General features: G+C 44.5%; 1 protein-coding gene across 6 annotated transcripts in view; it reads left to right on the top strand.

Moving 5' to 3' along the window:
- Window positions 1–23,401, top strand: part of dennd1a (DENN domain containing 1A) — a 492,710-nt gene that overhangs the window by 448,175 nt on the left and 21,134 nt on the right. For all 6 annotated transcript variants that reach the window (XM_033048631.1, XM_033048628.1, XM_033048627.1 and 3 more), the window contains one exon: window positions 5,959–6,047. In XM_033048631.1, coding sequence (XP_032904522.1) covers window positions 5,959–6,047 — 89 coding nt within the window. The remainder of the gene's footprint in view (window positions 1–5,958; window positions 6,048–23,401) is intronic.

Below are 23,401 nucleotides of genomic sequence, written 5' to 3'. Positions count from 1 at the left end.
AATGCAGGACATGAGTGATTTTCGTTTTGATAATCACTTTCAATAAGTATGAAATTACTGATTGCACATCATGAATCATGCCTTGTCTATAGCAACATTTCATCTCATAGATCATAGAACAGTACAAACACAAAATGCTGGAGTAACACAGTGGGTCAGGCAGCATCTCTGGAGAAAAGGAATAGGTGACACTTCGGGTCGGAGTACTTCTTCAGACTGAAGAAGGATTCCGACGCGCAATGTCACCTGTTCCGTTTCTCCAGAGATGTTGCCTGACCTGCTGAGTTCCTCCAAAATGTTGTGTCGATCTTCGGTCTAAACTGGTATTTGCATATCCTTCCTACACATCGAACAGTACTGTAACAGGCTCTTTGCCCAACACTGTCTCTACCAAACATGATGCCAACTTAAACTGATCTCTGCGTGCACGTGATCCATATTCCTCCATTCCCTGCATATCCACATGCCTACCTAAAGTCTCTTAATTGCCACTATCGTATCTGCCTTTCTCAATCCCTGGTCGCACATTCCAGGCACCCACCATCTCTGCTTAAAAATAAATCTTGCCCTGCACATCTCCTTTATACATTCCTCCCCTGACCTTAAAGCTGCAAAGAACTAATCAAACACCAGGACCTCCATTGTCTGCCGGTCTCAATGGCACGTCTCCTCCTAACTAAAATTCAGCTGCAATTTTCAGCGAAATATCTTCATTTTGTGCCTTATCAGCGTTTAAAGAGATCTTTGAATAAATTAAACCTTTCCGTATAATGGTGTGTCACCGGGTTTACGTCACTGTCAAGCAGGTCTCATTGTTCACTGATGCTGGCACCAGGCTTCATTTACAAGTCCTGGCAATACTGACATAAACCAAGAGAGGTACTGTGACATGTGCAATACTCCGCAGATGTTAAATCATTAACACAGCGTTGGAGGAAAAAAAGCACATGATATTTATTTTTACATTTTAAATCAGAAAGGTTAGTGTCTTGTGATTATAGATTTAGTAATCGCGCAGCTGTAGTTAATCGCTCCACATTTCAAACCTATTCGAGGAATGTGTCCCAAACTCATTATGTGAAAGCACCACGTTTTTATGTTGCTTTATACGTGATGCTGCTATTTTGTACATAATATGAATTTTATGTTTAATAATTATTAAGTGCGAGCAGTTGGGTCTGAAGCAGAGTCGGATTTGCCCAGTTGGATTTGTCAGGTTCAGAAACACTGTAGGGAATCTGCTTTTTTTTTTTTTTTTTTTTTTTGTCTGACTTTCCACTGAAGTCCCTTTAGGCTATGGCTCCAATCCTTCTTTGCATTTCTCCCCAGATATATCTGGTGTTGCTGACACTAGTGGGGTAATCGCTGGCTTTTCAAAGCTCTTGCGGAAAGGTGAAAGTATTAGCAGCACGATGACAGGCAAGCTTCATGCATCACCTTCCAGCTCAAGCTTAATTAAACAGCCTTTTTTCTTTTTCTTCCTACTTCGTTCTATCATCCCTAATGAAGCAGTCTTTTCCATCGATCCTGCTGATTGCCAGGCATCCCCTTTTGTTTGTTGGCACTGAGCCATTGAGCTGCGCTCTGACAGCTCAGCTCTGCTAATTAGCACTGTTGTTCTTTTCCCCCATGTTTCTCCCTGTTGCAAGTTCAGGCAAACTTGCCACAAACTTAATCCTTCTGTTCCTTCCAATGGGTTCACATGCTTAAGCCGTCTCCATTGTGCCGACTGGCAGCTTTGTCTGACGATGGGCCCCCTCCTCAGCAAGTTCACAATCCGACCTGCTCTGACCCCGCGCTTTTCTTCCCCGATGCTGGCTACACCGAGGTCACGGGTCGGACAACCTCCCCCCCGCCCCGCCAAACTTTTGTTGCATTCTGCGCGGAGTTAAATCCCTGAATGCCTCAGTTACTTTCCTTTGTCATTCCTTTTTAAGTTTGACAACGCTAGTGAATATAGAATTGGATTTTTTCTCCTCTCTCTCTCTCTCTCTCTCCGCCATGGCCTATTGCTCACATATCTTAGTGATTAAAGCGGCCACTGTGCCCACCCTTATTGTGGCGGCTGGTTCAATTCTGCAGCCTCACCCGCCGTGGCTTTAGATTTCTTGCTCTGAGAGTCATCGGTCACTGAAACCAACATTCTCATCAGTAAATTCAACAATTTGACTTTCACGCCCCTGACACGTTTCCCCGATTCCCCGCATGCCAACTCCCATGAAGTAACATCTGTGGAATTACTGCTATCATTTGCTTGTGTAAGGTCATTAATCAGAAATTGCTCTTTAATGATTTTAAACCAGCTGTAATGGTTCAGTTGGTAAAAAAAAAAAACCCTCCTAAACTGAAACTGCTAAATATATTTAAAGAACAACATTAGGTTCCATGTTGTGACTCAGTCTGTAATTGATAATCCCTTTCATTATCTAGTCTGCTTTCATAAATAAAAATCGGTCCAAAGCATCTGATAGACAAAACAGTGAGAAAATGAAACAAGGCACGGAGGAAGCCAGCAGCAGCTTCTCACCAAGGAGGGCCAACATCACTGGCCTGTGCCTCCTAGGAATGGGTTGTGGGGGAGGGGGGAACGGGTGGGGGAGCAGAGCGAGTGGGGGAGAGCTAACATCAACGACTACCCCTTCGGTGACGGAGAGTGTCACAGGTATCAAAGATTGCAAAGGAAGCAGATGGTTGAATCTATTGAATCTCGGATGTGTGAAATGTTCTGCGAAGAGATAGAAGAACACGTGAAGGGGGTGGGGGGGGGGGGAGGAAACAGAATGAGAATAAAATACACACGCTATTTGATCACTTTTAAATTTTCTTACAAATCCTAATTTAAACTACGGCTAAATGATACAGCCTTCAATATTATTTCAGGATAACCACTATTTTATATATAACGTTCAAACATCTTGGGCAATAATTAGACCTTTAGGCCACAGTCCTGAACCTATTTCAGCCCCACAGCACGACATGTCACTTATTAGATTTGTTAATTACCGTTAAACAGCAATTGCAATTTTTGATGACACCCAAAAGCTTACGGCCTTGATATCACCAGTGTGAACCCACTCTGCCTGAATATTCCTTCCTTGCCTTTCCCATGTATTCACGTCCCACCATTGCAAAAGGTAAAAGACTCTAAACCCAAGAATGGCTTTTTCAGTAAAAGTTTCCCACTCCTTTTGTGTGACTTTGACGCATTGTTTTCGAACAAAATGCCTCTTCCTGTCACGTGACCCGGGGATCTATTGGCCATTTTCAACAGTCGGCTTAAATAGACTCTTGCTGCTCTGAGACTGGAAGTCTTTCAACATGTGTCCATTCAGGTGGTGAGAGGCAAGGCTCCCACTGCATTCCAGTGTCCTGTGTGGCAGCTTCCTTGTGTTTCCGGCACGCCGGGGCAGCATGAATGAACGGTGGAAAGAAGCTACAACAAGGAGAATAGCAGGGCGTAGGAAACGGAAGACAGTAGGCAAAAGTGCCGGGGACTAACGGGCTGGGATGGCAGGCCTGCTCGTCACCGCGCTTCCTTCTGGGTTTAACAATTACAACAAAATACCTGATTTTTATACCATCTGCCATCTGACCATTTAGCTTTCTCCAAATGTAGGTGACTGTGAGATGACAACATTTATGACAACATCACCTATCCATGTTCTCCAGGGATGCTGCCTGACCCACCAAGTTACTCCTGCATCTCCTGCAGTTTTCTCTCTCACTCTCTCTCCCTCTCTCTTTCTCTCTCTCTCTCTCTTTCTCTCTTTCCCTCTCTCCCCCTCCCTCCCTCCCTTTCTTTCTTTCTCTCTCTTTATCTCTCTCTCTCTCTCTCTCTCTCTCTCTCTCTCTCTCTCTCTCTCTCTCTCTCTCTCTCTATCTATCTATCTATCTATATCTCTCTCTCTCTCTCCCTCTCTCTCCCTCTCTCCCTCTCTCTCTCTCTCTCCCTCCTTCCCTCTCGCTCTCTCTCTCTCCTCTCTCTTCCAAATTGAGGTGTGTTAGTTGAGACTTGACTGGTTGAACACTCATCTGACTTTGTAAAGACATTCAGCTTCCTCCGTGCAAGCCCACAAGTTTAGTTACTGACCTCAGTTTGGTCATGTGCGTTGGTGGGATTTAAACTATGACTCAGGTTTGCTATTCTATATCTGTTAGACTTGCTTGGACTGACTCAGTGTTTGAAACTAACGATCACATGAACTGCAAATGCACCTGTGCACAGACTTCTTCAGTCCCAAGGAATCCTCGGCCACTGATTCACACAAGCTGCCGGCTTCGAAGCCTGGTTAATTTTTGTTGCCAGTGATAATACAGAATAAGAGCTTGAATTTGACTGCACTGGTGTGGAATGTGATTTCTTAATGCTTTGGTAGTTCCGTCATGCACCTTGATGGAAAGTACTTGTGGAACTTTTCCAGCAGTTGTGTGGCACTGAACTCTTCACTGTTAATCTCACATTTAATCGATCAAATGTGAGGGTGTAGAATGCTTCTGCTTATATCTGAGAATCCATAAGTGTAAAGGTTCAAAGAGTTGAACCCCTGGAGTCACTTGAAAGTGGAGTGAAGGGCCTGCCCCTGGACTGTACAGAGACCAACCAGGCCTCCAGCAGCCCATGGATCCCAGCAGAATCACTGGCATCCAGACTGTGTCACTCTCGGACACAAGCCCACATGCACAGAGTCTGGGACCAAGTCACACCATTGACTCTGTTGTCTTATCCATTTGCATTTGGGTGTTTCAATAGGTTGCTAGACGCAGCATGAAAACTGCTCCTTCTGTCCACCGAGTCCACATCGACTATCGATCACCCATTCACACTCGTTCGATGTTATCTCACACCTTGCACAGTAGGAACAAGTCACAGAGGCCAATTAACCTATAAACCCGCACATCTTTCACAGGTGGGAGGAAACCAGAGCACCCGGAGGAAACCCACGTTGTCATGGAGAATGTGCAAACTCCACACAGACAGCACCTAGAGTCAAGATTGAATCTGGGGCTCCGGCAGTGTAAGAGAGCAGACCGACCAGCTGTGCCACCGAGTTTAATAGAAATGGTGAAACAAGTTGTCGGCATTCAGTTTGAAAAGCATCTTCTAGCATCTATAATCCCATTGCCTTTCCACGATTAAACGTACCATTGCATTATTAAACCTAACACATGGTGTATGCTCGAACCCTGATTCCCCTCTATGGTGTCAAGCACAGGTTTGTTATCATAAACCAAACAAGACTCATTTTTTGTCCAGTCTGTTGGTTTATTGTTTAAAAACTGCCTTAATTTCACCATCTGCCAAAATCGAGATCTGTGCATTCATTTTAATATGCGTTTCATGTTAGCAGCACCTGTCGGTTCACTATGCTTGGATGGAGCTTTAACATTTAATGGGATAATCTGAAATGAGTTCAGGTATGGATGGTATCTTCATGCTGTGGCTGATAATTGATTAAACACTGGCTTCGATCAGTCGAAGAGTAGTGATCTAATGGCATCTGTTAGTAAGTAACAGGCGACTGCTTCATTGATTTTATTTCTCGAAAAGCGTGAAGCAAAATTTAAATTTGAAAATATATCAGGTAAGATAACATTCTTACTACAATACAGCCATGATATGCCGGCCAATGATTCGACAGGCCGAGGATTGCTTTGTGAACCATCTCTACTGCATTGGCTGCAGTTTCATGTGAAGTTTAGTTCAGGAGCAAGTTTGATCCTTCGGAGGTTGCCAGCCCAAAACTGGTACTAATGAGCTCTCTATTTAGCTTTGCCCTTGTAGCTGCGTAAGATGGCCTAAGTCAGCACAGATTTCTTTCCATTGTTACTTGGACTATTTTGTCTGTACCGACGATTCTTTAATGTCTGACCTCCTAACGTTAAATGTTTGTGATAATCTCGGCTGTTGGTTTGCAATACTAAAAAAGGTTTGTTTCTAATACAAATGTGTATGTACAGGCACGACCTCCAAGACCACCAGTTAAGAAACCAAGAAGTAATGTATTGCCGACAGAGACTCGAATATCCTCCATTTCAAGTCCAGAGCAGTAAGTGTTGGCTTCTAGCAGTTACACATTCATGCTCCGAAATGAATATATATGTAAGGGTTTGTAACAATTCGCACTTGGAATTTTTCATTTAATAGCCCATTTAATCCTGACATTCTCAATTTGCAGGTAATTATGTTTGCAAACTTAGCATATTGGCCCTCCGTTTAGCATACTGAGTGGTTTTATGTCCTGGAGATTTTTTATCCTTGTGCAAACTACTTTGACAGGGTCAGGGAGGAAATCTGTGAACTGTTTTGCTGTGTAACTTCAGTTAATATTTATCGTGACAACCTTCAGCAAGATTTGCAAGATATTTCAGAATAGGAGGCTTTCGGATAGACACAAGGTATGCGGGTAAGAAGGGGGGATATGGGTCACGTGCAGGCAGAGGAGATTAGTTTAACTTGGGATCATGTTCGCTACATTCATTGTGGACCAGTGGCCTGTTTCTGTGCTGCGATGTCACATGTTAAGACATCTGACACCATAATCAATTCAGCAAAACATGTTTTTAAAAAAACATTAAAAAAATCCAAAATGCTCTGAGAATCAATCACATATTTAAACCTCCTTGAGAAAGGTTATGTTCATGTGTTGCTATGTCCAGTTGCCTATCCTTGTGAAGTAATCCAGTGAATGGTTGGCACTGGATGACTTCAGTGGAGAATTTGCAGTGACAGCAGTCGGAAGTTAGTTGTCTGAGTCATTCCACTTTGCAGTAATGGTGACATGAAGACAGATGACAGATTTTTTTCCCCCCTCAACTTTATTCTGCTGACTGCCATGAATAATCTTCTTCTTAAACATAAATAAACCAAAGGAATAGTTAGATCTCAAGCCGGGTGTTGAGCAGCCAGGTTGTTGTCTCTGCGTCAATGTCTGCCAGGCCCTGAGCTCCATTTGATGGGTGGTAGAGCGGGCACAGAGATGACATGGTTGGCTGTCTGTTGTTCTGCTCCGCATTCATAAGGCTGGGCTCTGCCGGGGCCCACATCTCCACATGCTGGCATTGGAACGCCCAACTCCAGTGCAAAGTCATGAATAATGAATTAAAAATAACAAACAGGTGACTGCTGTGCGAGGGCAAAGATGGATCAAGGTGCATCAGACTGTGCTGTGTGTGTCACTGAACAACACACAGAATTGCAGGCTTGGGTTAAAATGTACTGAATTGTCTCCAGTTTATTTGGGGATGTTCTTCCTGAATAAGTAACTTGAATAAGGAATGAAAAGGTTCAGTTCTCTCGGAGTTGCACCACAGTTCCTACAGCACCATATTACGAAAGCCACTTGATCTATTTTTCTGAGGCAACATCAATTATCAACATCAACATCTTAACTCAGATGCCCATGCCTAGTGTTTAAGAAGGAACTGCAGATGCTGGAAAATCGAAGGCACACAAAAAAGCTGGAGAAACTCAGCGGGTGCAGCAGCATCTATGGAGCGAAGGAAAAAGGCAACGTTTCGGCCCGAAACGTTGCCTTTTTCCTTCGCTCCATAGATGCTGCTGCACCCGCTGAGTCTCTCCAGCTTTTTTGTGTACCTGCCCATACCTAGTGTTTGATTGTCCAATGCAAGCTATATGTACAAAGTGATGTTCTCTTTCAAGTCCAAGCAAAAATAGCCCATATTTACAAATGAAGTTGCCGGTTTAGTTGTAATTTTTTTCTGCCAAATTCTTACCATTGATTTTGTGGGCTATTCCAGTGGGATTTATTTTTAAATTTCATTTATCAGAGTACGGGTGTTGCCAGCAACGCCAGCATTTATTGACCATCTGTACGCTCCCTCGAGAAGGTGGTTAGTAAGGTCATAAGGAATAGGAGTAGAATTAGGCCATTCGGCCCATCAAGTCTACTCTGCCATTCAATCACGGCTGATCTATCTCTCCCTCCAAACCCCATTCTCCTGCCTTCTCCCCATAACCTCTGACACCCGTACTAATCAAGAATCTATCTCTGCCTTAAAAATACCCACTGACTTGGACTCCACAACCTTCTGTGGCAAAGAAGTCCACAGATTCACCGCCCTCAACTTGAACCATTGCAGTCCATCAGTGAGGGTGTACTAAGGCACGGTAGGGGCAGAAGATCTAAGATCTGGGCCTGGTGATGATGAAAGAATAGCGGTGTCTTCCCAAGTCAGGATGGTCTGGGACTTGCGGTGGAACCTGCAGGTGGTGGTGTTCCGTGTCCTCCTTGGTGGTAGAGCTCATGAGTTTAATTATTCTAACCCATGTAAATTGATATTAATATTGGTATTGGTTTATTATGGTCATGTGTACCAAGATGTAGTGACGAGCTTTAAACACCCTTTTTGCAAATCTTTTTTGACCCTTCCAGCCAACTAACCAATTTGGATTCAATCCACGTTTCAGAAAACAATGGACTGTGTCTTCACTGATGTTTAGTTTTGTTTAGAAATAGAGCGTGGAAACAGGCCTTTCCGCTCACTGAGTCCGTGGCGACCAGCGATCGCCTGTACACCAGTTCTACCCTAGACGTTAGGGACAATTTACAGAAGTTAATTAACCCACAAACCTGCGCATCTTTGGAATGTGGGAGGAAACTGGAGCACCCAGAGAAATCCCACGCTGTCACAGGGAGAACGTACAAGCTCCGTACAGACAGCACCCATAATCAGGATCGAACCCTGGTCTCTGGCGCTATAAGGTTGCAAATCTACCACTGTGCTGAGAATGAAATGGAGGTGGTGTAAGATTGGTGTAAATGGGTGGTTGATGGTTGTCACGGGCTCTGTGGGCCAAAGGGTCTATTTCCATACTCTATGTCCCTGTGACCAGATCTTGCTTTTTCTTAATTTCTAAATGTCAGAGTTCTATAGAGATGCTCAGCATCACCAAGCTTTTCCCAGAATAATTAAGCAGAACTTTCCTGGGGCTGAAGTATATTGAATTTATTTAAAATGTTGAGGAAATTAATCAGGCTATTGAGGAGGTGGAGGAGGTGGAGCAGTTGTACTTGCAAAGTATTGGCCACTTGTTAGGTGTTTGTTGTGGTACCAGGCTGGTCACAAGCTCCAAGCATTGGTGGCAAATCTGCTCAGTGGCAGGAATCAAGGGGTAATGATGGAGAGATATGATTGTGAAAGCCTGTTCCCAGCGAGGGGTCTACAAGGATCGGTGCCTTTCGTAGACGATATAATAATGCTTTAGATTTACAGACATAGATTCATAGACATATGCAGCACTGTAACAGGCCCATTGGCAAAACTCTTCCATGATGTCCATCATGCCTATCTTCACTAATCCTATATTCCTGTTCTAGAGATATATCATGGAAACAGGTCCTTTGACCCACCGAGCCGATGCTATTATCGATCACCTATTCACCACCAGTTCTATGTTGTCCCAATTTCGCAACTGTTCTCCAAACTTTAGAGGTACTAACCTACAAACCCACTTACCTTTGGGATGGGGGAGGAAACCGGAGCATCCAGAGAGAACCCATGTTGTCACAGGGAGAACATGCCAACTCCACACAGACAGCACCCAAGGTCAGGATTGAACCGGGATCTCTGGTTCTCTGAGGCAGCAGCTCCACCACTGTGCCTCCATGTAGTCTTAGACCTGATAGATGCCCTCCACTCCTTTCCCATCCTAGTACGCGTCCAAATGCCGTCTTGACGCTGGAAATGTATCTGTCTCCTCTAGCAACTTATTCCATCAAACCACCACCCTCTGCATGAAAAACCGTCCCACTCAGATCTCCTTTAAATTTCCCTCCTCTCACCTTAAACCTGTGCCCTCTCGTTTAAAACCCCTACATCTTGGGGGGAAAAGACTATGACTTGTCTATCCTATCTATGCTCCTCATAATGTTATAAACTTCAAGAAGGTCTCAGCCTCCTTGCCTGCAGTGAAAATATTCTCAGCCTGTCCAATCTCTCCTTATAACAAAAGCTCTACATTTCAACCGGGTTATAGCGGGGGATGACACAATAAAAACATCAATATGTGGGTTGACAGTGGAGAGCAAAGTTGTGTTTCGAGAGGCCCAGCGAGTCAACACCAACGAGCGATCACCCATACACTCGTTCTATCCTACACACTAGGGACAATTTACACAAGCCAATTAGCCGACACACCTGCACATCTTCGGAATGTGAGATCGGAACCGGAGCACCCGGAGAAAACCCATGTCAGCACCTGTAGTCAGGATTCAACCCAGATTACTGGCACTATGAGGCACCAACTCTACTGCAGTGCCAATGTGCCACGAGCTTTAGGCTGCAGGAAGAAACAGGTGGAAAATGGAACATGGATTTCAATCTAGGCAAGTTTGAGATGATGCATTTGGGGAAGTGTAATAAGACATGGACATGCACAAATAATGGAAGATCATTGAGAGGTACGGATGAACAGGGGGGCGTTGGAATGTAGATCCTTAAAGGCAGCAGGGCAGGTCAGGTCAGTAAAGCGGTTATAAAGGCTGAGGGGAATATTTCCTTTATTAGTTGAGGAATACAGTATAAGACCAGAGACGAGCTGCATACAAGATTGGTTAGACCTCAGTTAGAGCACTGCATCTTCTAAGACAGTCCTTCAGAATCGAGGATGATTTGCTTCCTGCCTGCTTCTGTGGGTTCTGACCCTAAACTTGGATCCACAGAATGTCCCCCAGATAGGTCAGTAGATGCCTGGACATGGGGAGCAGGGTTGTGGGGGTGGTGTGGCCCTACTCTCACTTCCCCAGGGCTTCTGCGTCCTCCTGACTCATGGCCTGAAGATTCTCAGTCCCGTCCTCCCCATCCTATGGGTGGCCATGGGCCAGAGTCTCCACACATGGAGATGCTGCCTATCATGGAGAGATGGAGCAACACAGCGTGGAAACGGATTCCTCGTCCCACCGTGTCCATGCCAACCAAGTTGGCCTGCTGGGCCAGTCCCCTTTGCCTGCATTTGACCCATATCCCTCTAAACCCTTCCAACTACGCCACTGTGCTACCCATTCCCGAATTGTTCTGGACCAGGCATCTTCAGAAGTGAAAGGAGCAGAATTAGACCATTCAGCCCATCAAGTCTTCTCCACCATTCAATCATGGCTGATCTATCTCTCCCACTCCTGCCTTCCCCATATTCCCTGATACCCGTACCAATCAAGAATCTATCTATCTCTGCCTTAAAAATATACATTGACTTGGCCTCCTTGGTCTTGGTCAGCAAGGACGCGTTGGGCTGAAGGGTTGATTGTGTGCTGTCTGACAATGACTCCATTGACTTGATAAAGACTTCAAGCAGGACAGCAGCTGTCCCCTTCCTGGCTTTACTCTGCCCCAGGGTGGAGGGACTGTTTACACAAACTTCAGCGTCGCCCCATGTACATTTTCGATTCTAAATATTAGCACTTACAACATTCTAAATATTTACCGCCTTATTTGACACTGGGCCAAACAAATGCAAGGGAGAAAACACTGCGAATACTGGAAATATTTCATGATATACTGACAGGATTGTAAAAAAATATATAATGAATCCTCTACATTGAAGGGCGTTGCAAAAAGCTGGTCAGTTCCAATTTCAGTGCAGTTAATGGGTAAAGTGAATCGAGGGCTGAGAGTATACCAGGAAGAGTAAATTGATGATTACTGTAAAAACAATGTGTAACCGAACCAGAGATGTATAATGGGTTCGGAGCTGGATTGTATACAGAGACTCGGGGCAGCCTGAGGATTTTTTCTTTGCAAAATTGAGTTATTTTTGAAAACTTGTATTTGTGTGTTGTTCCTGATCATTCTTTCTTTGGTTGGTAACGCTCAGATTTATTGTTTTCTCTGATTGAACTGGATAAGAGCCACCGGGTTAGATCACAATCCAGCAGTAAATTGTAACTTGTTCCCTCCTGGGATCATTCCTTGTGGCTTTATCGGGAGGCATTTGCACTATTGCCGTTTATCATCCATACACCGCCTAGGGTTGATAAATATAGGTAGAGGACTAGATAAGACTGACAAAGTTATACTTGTTACTAATTACAATAAGCCTTTTATATTCATCTTTGGAATCTGGACATTACTGGTAAACTCAGTATATTCCGTCCTCGAGAAAATGGTAGTGAGTCACCCTTTCCAACGGTGGTAGTCCTTCTGGTAAAGGAACTTGGTTTAGAGATACAGCGTAGAAACAGGCCCTTCAGCCCACCAAGTCCATGCTGAGCAACAACCATCCGTACACAAGTTCTGTCCTACACACTAGGGACAATTTTACAGAAGCCAATCAACCTACAATACTGCAAGTCTTTGGAATGCGGGAGGAAACCGGAGCACCCAGAGATAGCCCACGCAGTCACAGGGAGAATGTGCAAACTCTGTACCGACAGCACCGGTAGTCAGGATTGAACCTGGGTGTCTGGTGCTGTAATGCCCCTGTCCCACTTAGGAAACCTGAACGGAAACCTCTGGAGACTTTGCGCCCCACCCAAGGTTTCCGTGAGGTTCACGGAGGTTTTTATTAGTCTCCCTACCTGCTTCCACTACCTGCAACCTCCGGCAACCACCTGTAACCGCCGGGAACTGCACGGAAACCTTGGGTGGGGCGCAAAGTCTCTAGAGATTTCCGTTCAGGTTTCCTAAGTGGGACAGGGGCATTAGGCAACAACTCTACCGCTGCACCACTGTGCCGCCTGTACTGTACTGTACTGTACTGTACTGAGACAATGCTGCTTGAGAGTGAGTTCCAGGATTCGGACAGTGACGAACCAGTGCTATGTCTCCAAGTCAGGATGGTACATGACTTTGAAGGGTGGTGGTGTACCCCAGTACATGCCATCTCTGTCCTTTTTGATATATTAGAGGTCAGATATTTGGGAGGTGCAGTCACAGCAGCCTGGGTGAGTGACTGCAGGGTACTTTGCAAATGGAACACACTGCAGCCACTGATGCTACTGGTGGAACGTGACGCAGTGGTGTGGCTGGCAGAGCTGCTGCCTCTCAGCGCCTGAGACCCAGGTTCAATCCTGACCTCGGGTGCTGTGCGTGTGGAGTTTGCACATTCTCCCTGTGACCGCGTGGGTTTCCTCTGGGTGGCTCCAGTTTCCTCCCACATCCCAAAGACGTGCGGGTTTGTGGTCACCCCGTACACTAGCACTATCCTACACACTAGGCACAATTTACAATTTAATCAAAGTCAATTACCCAGCCAACCTGATCGTCTTTGGGGTGTGGGAGGAAACCGGAACACCCGGGGAAAACCCACAAAGTCACCGGGAGAACGTACAAACTCCCGACAGGTAACACCCCAAGTCGGGATCGAACCCGGGCCTCTGGCACTGTAAGGCAGCCACTGTACTGCTGCACCGCTGTGCTGCCCAGAATCGTCCTGGCAAACACAAGTTGGCATCAATGAGTGGATGTCGGTGAAGAAGTGCAGCTTGGCGACACACAGTTGTCATCAGCTTTGTTCATTCTGCTAGTGATGGGGTGTAGACCAGCAGAGTTGGCCAGGTTGGTGTTTAAGAGGTTTTTAGACGGGCATAAGGATATGGAGGGATGTGGATCACATGCAGGCAGAGGAGATTAAACTTGGCACAAACATTGTTAGCTGAAGGGCCTGTCCTTGTGCCCTACTGTTCGATGTTATCCTTCATTTTGCGAGCTCCCCTTATTCAACACACGTAAATAGGCGCCAATGCAGGACAGGTTAAGTTGATCATGTTCATGGTATTATTGTCTCTAATGCTTGCATATTTATTAAATCACTCTTTGTTATCATGAATTCCAAGTAACAAGCTGCCAGGCAAAGTAAAATTGCCTGAAGACTATTTTCGTGTTAAGAGGTGCGAGCTTGTGCATATGTTGGGCAGGCTGTTGGTGAATCTGCTGGGATGAAGAGACCCATCTATCTGGGCAAGCCAGCGCACTCTCCAGCAGCCAGCTCTGCAGTCCCAGGGTCAAACTCAGAGATGTTCCCTACACTGAGCAATGAGATGTGGCCTAAAGTGCCAACAATGCCAATAGATAAAGGGCACCTTTTATTAAAATTATGAAAGTGTCATTTCCCAATTACCCAACTAAACTTTGTTTTAACGTTGTAACAAGGATAGTATTCAGGTAAAATAATGGACAAAAAGTGCTGGAGTAACTCAGTGGGTCTGGAGAACATGGCTCAGTGGGTCTGGACAACATGGATAGGTGATGTTTGGGTCAGGACGTTTTGTCAAAAGGGTCATAAAAGCTTTCCACTGTATCTTGGTACATGTGATGATAAGAAACCAATACCTATACTAATGCCAGTTTACATGGGTTAGAATAACCATACTCATGACCTCGAAGGGTCCTGACCTGAAATGTCACCTATCCATGTTCTCCAGAGATACTGCCTGACCTGCGGAGTTACTCCAGCATTTTGTGTCCTTTCTTGTAAACCAGCATCTGCAGTTCCTTGTTTCTAGTGTTCAGGTAAGCCTGATCAATCTGATGGAGGTTTATTGGATTATCACGTTTGCACTTAAGCTTACATTTTGGACATTTCCCATCATGAATTTTAATCCCAGCTAAAATAAATCTTCACTGGATTTTGCATTTTCTAAATGTAGATCTTCCTTTCTGAAATCCAAAATATTCATTAAATACTTGCACATTTTCAGTCAGAATACGCCTCGGCTTGCAAATCCGAAGAAACGTCTGTTGTCAATTGGCAATCCAGTCCAGCATAAAGATGAACAGCAGTAAATGTTGCTGTGATACTGTCACCAAATGCAAAATGTTTGCACGTTTTTAACCTTCAAGAATTTGTAAATTGGCATTGATTCGGAGATTGGCCATTTAATGTTTGTACTCAGAGAGCGGTTTGTGTCTGCTGTGGAACTCTACTGCCTCCTTGTGGAATAGGGCAAGCAGTACAGACCAGTGACAAGGAAGTGTTTTGATAACCTGTGAGTTTAGGGCAGTGTTCTTATATTTCAAGGCCTTTATCAAGTCTGAATAAGACAGACACACTTCAGCTGTGTGTGGCTGTAGGGGAAAAGAGATGATTGTATATATTTTTTAAATAAAGTTAACTATCAGGTAGACACAGGAATGATTCAGGGAATGAATGGGTGACGTTAGGGGCCGAGACCCCTAATTCAGACTCCGGTCTGAAGAAGGATCTCTACCCGAAACACAGCCACTCCTTCTCTCCAGAGATGCTGCCTGTCCCGCTGAGTCACTCCAGCATTTTGTGCCTATCTTCGGTGTAAACCAGTATCTGCAGTTCCCTTCTACGCATTAACTAAGAGGTAGTTAAGGCAGGTACTTTCGCACCGTTTTATGAAACATTTAGACAGGTACATGGATAGGACAGGTTTAGAGGGATATGGGCCAAAAGCAGTCAGGTGGGACTAGTGTAGATGTGACATGTTGGCCGGTGTGGGCAAGTTCGGAAAGAAGGGCCTGTTTCAACACTAAGACTCTATGACTTTATTTCAATCCAGAATGTAAGTCCAGGATCTGCAGTAAATGCTTCCGCAGTGGCTGCGACTGTTTCAGGTAATTTGCAGTTCGTAACACTGCACTGCTACTCCACGTTATTTGTTCTGAGGAATATCATATGGCACGTGACATGTCAAGGCTTCCTGTTCCCATTCCTGCATCTACAGTCCGAGCACACATGCTGATTATGCATAAGGAATCGGTGAGTGCTGGCTTATAAATTGACGGCAACCCACTAATAATTTATTTCATGTCGCTGTTCTTCTCTAAGGTTTTGTAGTATTTTTAATTAGGACTGAGCATTGACCTCTGCTGCACAGGTCAGGTTATTTATAATTGAATTCCTTTAGAAAATTTACATCTTTTATTAACCAATTTTTGTATTACTTGTATATAAAACTATATGAACATCATTAATATTTTGCAAACAATTCACCACTTGGAATATATATGGGTCCTGAAGATCTGCCTGGTTCCTTTGAGACAAGATGCGGTGGAGGTTAACATAGTTAGTGATTACATTTTTTTTAAGTGATGCATTTCAATTTACTATTTAATTTTACATTCCAGTGTATTATTAATAATAATAGGTGGACTCGATTTTTTTTTTACTGTAGCTGTCATTAAATAAAGGAACAAAATTTAATAGTGTAGAAGCAATTGAAACTGTCGGTCATTTCTCCTCAGACCACAAGCGTTCTGCAGGTCTCCGAGCACAGTTGTCCCTGAGGTTTCTCGCAGATCTCTTCCCTCTCACCATAAGCCTATGCCCTCTAGTTTTAGGATCCTCTACCTTGGCAAAAAAACTGTGAGCGTTCACTTTATCCATCCCCCTCATAATTTTGTACACGTCAATAAGGTCACTGCAGGTTTAGTTTAGAGAGACAGCGTGGAAGCAGGCCCTTCAGCCCACGGAGTCAACACTGACCAGCGATCATCCTGTCACTACACACTAGGGAAAATTAACAATTTTTACCGAAGCCAATTAACCCACAAACCTGTGTGTTTTTGGAGTGTGGGAGGAAACCAGAGCATCCAGAGAAAACCTACACGGTCACAGGGAGAATGTACAACCTCGTACAGACAAGCACCCGTGGTCAGGATCGAACCCGTGTCATTGGCTAGCTTACCAAATCATTTCAGTCATTAAAAATAATCTGACGGATTTCAGGGTCTTTTTATTTTCTCTGGTGGCTCCAAGAAGTTGCGAAGTTTATTGTATTCAGTTTTCCAACTTGCTTTGGTAGAATTTGAGCTTGCTCCTTCTGCATCAAGCAGTATTTGTGATCATTCAGCCTTTCTCCCTCCTCCTGCTTGCCCTGATAATAACGGCTGCACATCTAACCAGGGATGGATATATGGCAACACACACACAATGGAGAAACTGGAAAGGATGCAGGAATGATTCACCAGGCTGTTACTAGGACTTGTGGGCTTGAGTTACTGTGAGAGGTTGGATAGACTTTTGTCTTTGGAGCCTAAGAGGCTCAGAGATAACCTTGTACAAAAGTGTACAAAATTATAAGGGGGATGGATAATGTGAACGCTCACAGTCTTTTTTCCAAAGTAGAGGACTCTAAATCTGGAGGGTGTAGGCTTGAGGTGAGGGGGAAGATAGTTGAGGGAAAACCTCAGGGGCAACCTTTTTACCCAGCGGGTGGTCTCCATCTGTAGTGAGTTATCAGAGAACGCTATAGAAGCAGATACAATTAAATCTTTCAAAATACATTTGGACGGGTACATGGATTGGAAGGGTGGAAAAGGATTTGGGCTAAACGCAGGCAAATGGGATTAGCCCAGAATACCAACTTGTCCGCTGTGGATGAGGTGGGCCGAATGGCCTGTTTCCATGCTGTAATGCTCTATGATTCCATAAGCCAAACCTGAACTGCTATAACTGTCCTTTGTACCATTTCCGTGAAGCTGTTCCTTTACAAGGGATCTTCTTCAAAGCATTACACTTGCAATCTGATTTGCTTTTGAATAAATGGTTGTAGTGTGTGAGCACATGAGTCCTACGTGAGTGGGATGGGCACTGGGGGAAGGAATGTTTTTGCCACAATTAGGTAATGTTTAAGAAGGAACTGCAGATGCTGGAAAATCGAAGGTAGACATAAAATGCTGGAGAAACTCAGCGGGCGAGGCAGCATCTATGGAGCGAAGGAAATAGGCAACGTTTCGGCCCGAAACGTTGCCTATTTCCTTCGCTCCATAGATGCTGCCTCACCCGCTGAGTTTCTCCAGCATTTTATGTCTAACCACAATTAGATAATGTTGTTCTAGATAGGAACCAAGAAATCAATTGAAGGTCAACAAGCAAGCTCCATACTCATCCATCGTCACACAATCACATAGAATGGACATTATTCATATTGGTTTATTATTGTCACGTGTACCTCGACACAGTGAAAAGCTGGCTATCTGGCTATCTAGTCAAATCATACGAAATATGAGTACAATCAAGTCATACACAAGTTCAACTGGGAATGCAAAGAGAAAAATGCCAGAGTGCATAATATAATGTTACAGCTTTATAGCATTATACGGTTACAGAGAAAGTCCAAGGTCTGCAATGTGGTAGGTTGGAAGATCGGGACTACACCCTAGCTTATGAGAGGATCATTCAATAGTCTGATACCAGTGAGGAAGAAGCTGTTCTTGAATCTGGTGGTACGAGTGTTGAAGCGTTTGTATCTTCTGCCCGACAGGAGAGGGGAGAAGGAGGTTTGACCGGGCTGAAGAATTAGGTGATCCATTGACTGGATGGTAGGGAAAAGATGCCATCCTGCAAGATTGTGCCTCCAACTTTGGAGAGCGCTCTTTCCTCTGAGTCTAAGGGTTATGAATTCAAGTTCCGTCACAGAGTCTTGAGCTCGGAATCCGAGGTGGACTTCCTAATGTACTACTCCAAGAGTCTTGCAGCAGCACAGGAGCCATTAAAGGGATGGACCATCTACTCTTCCGGGTTGCAGCTAAGATCCCATGCACAGTTTTGGAGAAGAACCAGGGTTATCTTGGCCAATATTTGCCCCCGATATAGTTTCTAAGATGCTAATGCGGTGGGATCTTGCTGTGTGCTAGTTGGTGACCTTGCATCCTATATCATCAGAGGGAGCGCATTTCACAAGCAGGGAGGCACTGTCAAATGGTCTAAAAAGGACAAACTATACAAACGGAAGTCTTCAGCAATGAATTCAAAAGCGTGATAATGAGAAACAGAGCATTGCAGAACAGTTTGCATGATCTTAAGGACATGTTTATTAACTTGTTAGGTGGCTACGGAGCTCCACCTCCTGTTACTGAGTGTTGAATTCTTTATGGGGTGCTCCACTGTAGAACAGGACAATGGCAACTTGGCTTTCTATGTCTCAAACTTGTAAGTAATCATTGAAATTGCATTTATTTTAATAAATGTTTAAAAAAAAAAATTTCCCTTCTATTTCTTAACAAAACTGTTGAATGAGTGCAGCTGAGAACGGATTGCTAGGTCAGGGCAAGGGAAGCACTGGGGTGGCACAGGGGTGCAGCTGTTAGAACTGCTGCCTCGCAGGACCAGAGACGCGGGTTCAATCCTGACCTCGGGTGCTATCTGTGTGGAGTTTGCACGTTCTCCCTGTGAGCGGGTGGGTTTCCACCAGTTGCTCCGGTTTCCCCCCCACACCGCAAAGACGTGCGGGTTTGTAGGTTATTTGGCCCTCTGTAAATTGCCCTTGGTGTATAGTTGTGTATAAGTGGGATAACATAGAACTATTGTGAATGGCTGACAGATGGTCAGCGTGGACTCAATGGGCAGAAGGGCCTGTTTCCATGCTGTGTCTTTCACTCAATCAATTCCAAAGCCTGTCTTTCCAGGTGCATTAGTTGCAAAGCACATTAGCGTGAGGATGCGCTTTACAAGGAGTGCCCTTTGCTGCACACAGCTCTGCTTTGTTGCTATTGGGAACGTGAGGTGTAATCAGTAAAGGGAGGCGCACTGGGATGCAACATGGCACCAGCTCGTGCTTCCGATTGTTCATATTGCACGCTCCCTCTTTTGGAAGCCAGCCACCTCCACAGAGGGAGAGCAGGCATCAACATACTGTGCGGTGACAAATCGCAGAGCGGCTTTGGCAGAGCTCAGGGGTAGTTTAGTGCCTCTCCTTCAGCCAGGAGAATCCTACATTATACATGAAGGAATTAAAATATCTTTCAGTTAAAAGTACAATTAACCTAAGTTGTGTGTTCATCACCAAATTTAAGCTCGATCATATTTGTAATTCACTCTAAGATTCTGAGAAACACTTCATCTTTTACATTAAAAGGCACAAAGTGCTGGAGTAACTCATCGGGTCAGGCAGCATCTCTGGAGAACATATTTTGGGTCAGGACTCCTCTTCAGACTTTCTTTATCTGAAGATGGGTCCCGAGCCAAAAAGTCACCCATCCATGTTCTCAAGAGATGCTATCTTGATGTGCTGAGTTACTCCAACACTTTGTGTCTTATTTTTGTAAACCAGCATCTGCAGTTCCGTGTGTCTTTTATATTCACCGTTTGCTACATTTTTGAAAAATATTTGAATTTATTATTTAAAAAGAGAAGAGATTCTATAATTTATCTTCTTTTGTTCGAGTCCATTCTTTTATCACTGATCATGAACATTTTAAGTAGAATATCGAGTTGCTGATAATTAATGTTCATCTAAGAAGAGCGCTAAGTTTAAGGTTTCACCTTTGTCACCAGACATGCTTAATGTGTGGTGTCTCCACCAGAATAAAGGAGTCCATGATTTTCAGTGAATTCTGCGCGAGCAATGTGCATCAGAAATGTGGATGGATGGGATGGTGAGTGTCTGAGACAGTGAGTGTCTGTGCAGTGGAACCCTGTTCTGAAGCACTCCCTCCTCACCCCCACCAGCTCTGAAAATAGCTCAGTCAAATGGGACAAGGCTCCCTTTCCTGTGTCAGCCACTCAAAGATATCAGCCATCAAGCATCACAGCAATCGGGTTTCAGGACAGGATCCCCTCCTGCGTGTCTCAAGTCTACTGATCAAAGCCACTCCAAACCGACCTGCTACCATCATAAAGTTTGATCCCATTGTAAAACGGTGGAGAGGGTCACTGTTCCCCGGCACCTAACTGTGTACACACATGAGGCTGGCCATTAGAGTCGGCATAGAGGGCAACTTGCACAGTGTCCTTAACATCCGTATAGGAAGATGGGTTCACTTCATTCACTTTTTGTGCCTTTATCTTTTGCACAGAAGAATCACACTCTGTACAACAGTATTATTTCAGTCCACAATACTTATCCCTAAAGAATAGATGGCTGTTATGTTTAAATATGTATTCTGTTTTTGTTTTAAGCGTGTTAATATTACAGTGCAAGGGTCCCTCATTAAACAAAAGTTCCCCTTTTTTAACCTAGTGCTAATTTTTGCTTATATGCATCTCGATTGGTTTCCGTGAGTTTTTTGATTGAAATTCACTGGGATTTTTAATCCATTCTGACAGAAGATGAACCCTCAAGATGTGATCCTCCCTCATTTTAATAAGCCCACACCATCAGAGGCTTTGAAGCGAATCCTAGTTTTATGTAGGGCTGAATTTGCTACACAATATTTAACAAGGAACAGCCTCTGCTGTCACTGTTGTCACATGCAAACAGTAACAGAGGACATGATAACTAGACATTAAAATGGAGAGGGGAAGCCATCCGCACTGTAGTTTAGCTGAGGGATTAGGAAGGGAAGGCTGCACAGTCATGCAGAGATTGGTGGCGTGTATAGCTGAGATGGACAGAAAATCTCCTTTTGTGTTAGCCGTGGCTGGTTTCTGTGTACCAACACTTGCTGTGACCTGCCTTTCTGCAGACAGTCTCCTCTGTGTGAATTCCAAACAGGTAGCGGGTGGTAGACATCAGAATGACTCACTGAATTAGATTAATTAGCAACGCCGGCTATTTTGCTGAGAATATAATTTCAGGATCTTAGAAGCATCGAATGAAAAATCAAACATTTTTCTTTTTGAAATCTCAGTGTGACCCTGAAGAGAATTTCATTCCCAAAACATCGATAATATCGAGAACACATTTGCACATTATGAAAATGCTCAGAATTTTTAATTAATGGTGTAATTCCATATTCTGCAGTCCATGTGAATGATACGAATGCCATTAACATCCACTATTCCTTAACATCTGAAGGAGTGGAGTCCTGCCTACTAAACAACTCGGAAATAAATCTGTTAGCATAATGATGTGGTTCTAATGATAGTAGACCCAGCATTGTGTATGGAATGTCACACAGTGTAGGATCACCCATGGACATGAAATCCTGCACTGACAGCAGTTTCGAAGTAAAGATGAGCCCTTGCTTTCAGGCACACAGTCCCTCAGCATTTCATTCTTATGGTTTCTTCGATCGGGAGATTGCCTCTCGTGTGTGTGGCTGATTGCTGTCCAACAAGCCCATTCAGGAGAGGACCAGGTGAAGATGGAGAGGAAGGAACTGCAGATGCTGGTTTACACCGAAGATCGACACAAAGTCTTTCTGTTGAGCCTGAAGAAGGATCTCCACCCGAAACGTCACCCACTCCTTCTCTCCAGAGATGCGGGCTGTCCCGCTGAGTTACTCCAGCGTTTTGTGTCTATCTTCGGAAGAACTCGATGGGGTTGACTTGTGTGGTGTCAGCACAGGTGAACTCCTCTCTCTGCCTTCTCCACTGGAGGTCTGCTCTCAGGTACAGTTAAAACCAGACCAGACCACCTCCAATCCAAACCCAACCTGCGTCAATGTCCTCTCCGTTCCCAATCTGGAGAGTGGGCCGTCAGACTAGTTATCCTGCACCACCTACATTACCCAAGAACAGAGGCACAGGGAGTGAGGCCAAGCACATCATCCGTACCTGGATAAAGTGGTGAGCTATGGCAGCAGGGAACAACATAATCCAATCCTGAATGTTCTATCAGAGTTTACACCCGACCCTAACTCGACACATCCAGTCAGACCACGTCAGGTAATTAGTCTTTGCACTCACATATAAAATCATTGCCAAGCAAGAAAGTATGGTGTCACATCAGGAAGTCAGTATATCAGTATAAGATCTCTGGCCTTTGCCCAGCCAGCTGCCTATTAAACCCCCTTACCTGCATCCATCTATCACTCGCCAGGCTTTGTCCTGCCTATCCTCTCTTCCAGCTTTCTCTACAGTCGGAAGAAGGATCCCAACCTGAATCGTCGCCTGTTCACATTCCCCAGAGGTAGACGCAAAAAGCTGCAGTGACAGCGGGCCAGACAGCATCTCTGGAGAAAAGGAATAGGTGACATTTCGGGTTGAGAGGTTCTGCCTGACCCGCTGAGTTACTCCAGCACTTTGGGTCTTTTTTTCATAACCCAGCATCTGCAGTTCCTTGTATTTAGGATGCGTTCTGTTGACTCACCAAGCCCAGCAGATGGAGTTCCAGCAAAGGAATGTTTCCACAGGAGTTTTCCTGCTGCCTTCTCGAGTCCCGAAACGTTCATCCGATTTCCGTCAGTGTCGGGGCGGGCAATGAGGAGAAGCACTGTGGGAGTTACAGCACATGGTGTTTCAGTGGAAACATTTAACAGGAATCAGTGACACCACTGACTCAAACCTGGCCGATGTCCGCTGTCCGTGAACCTGGCTGCGGCCATTCAGCAGACAACAAGCCCGCCAACAAAAGGAAAGAATCCGAGGCCCACACGACAGACTGTGTTGCCCCACTTAAAGAAAGTTATTTCAGAATAACTTTTCACTTCACGCATTTGAAAGTAGTGGAATTCATATAAAAGTTAGAATTGGTCTTTCATCAGGGTGTGAATGTGAGCGATGATATACCCTGTGGTTAAGTACTAATGAATCCGGTTTTTCAAAGTCTAATGTAGAATAATATTAATGAGTGTTTTTAACCTCTTCACGGAG

This window comes from Amblyraja radiata, chromosome 32, assembly GCF_010909765.2.
Source record: "Amblyraja radiata isolate CabotCenter1 chromosome 32, sAmbRad1.1.pri, whole genome shotgun sequence".
Lineage (NCBI taxonomy): Eukaryota > Metazoa > Chordata > Chondrichthyes > Rajiformes > Rajidae > Amblyraja > Amblyraja radiata.
Note: the sequence above shows the minus strand (reverse complement) of the source record. Positions and strands in the feature narration are given on the sequence as shown.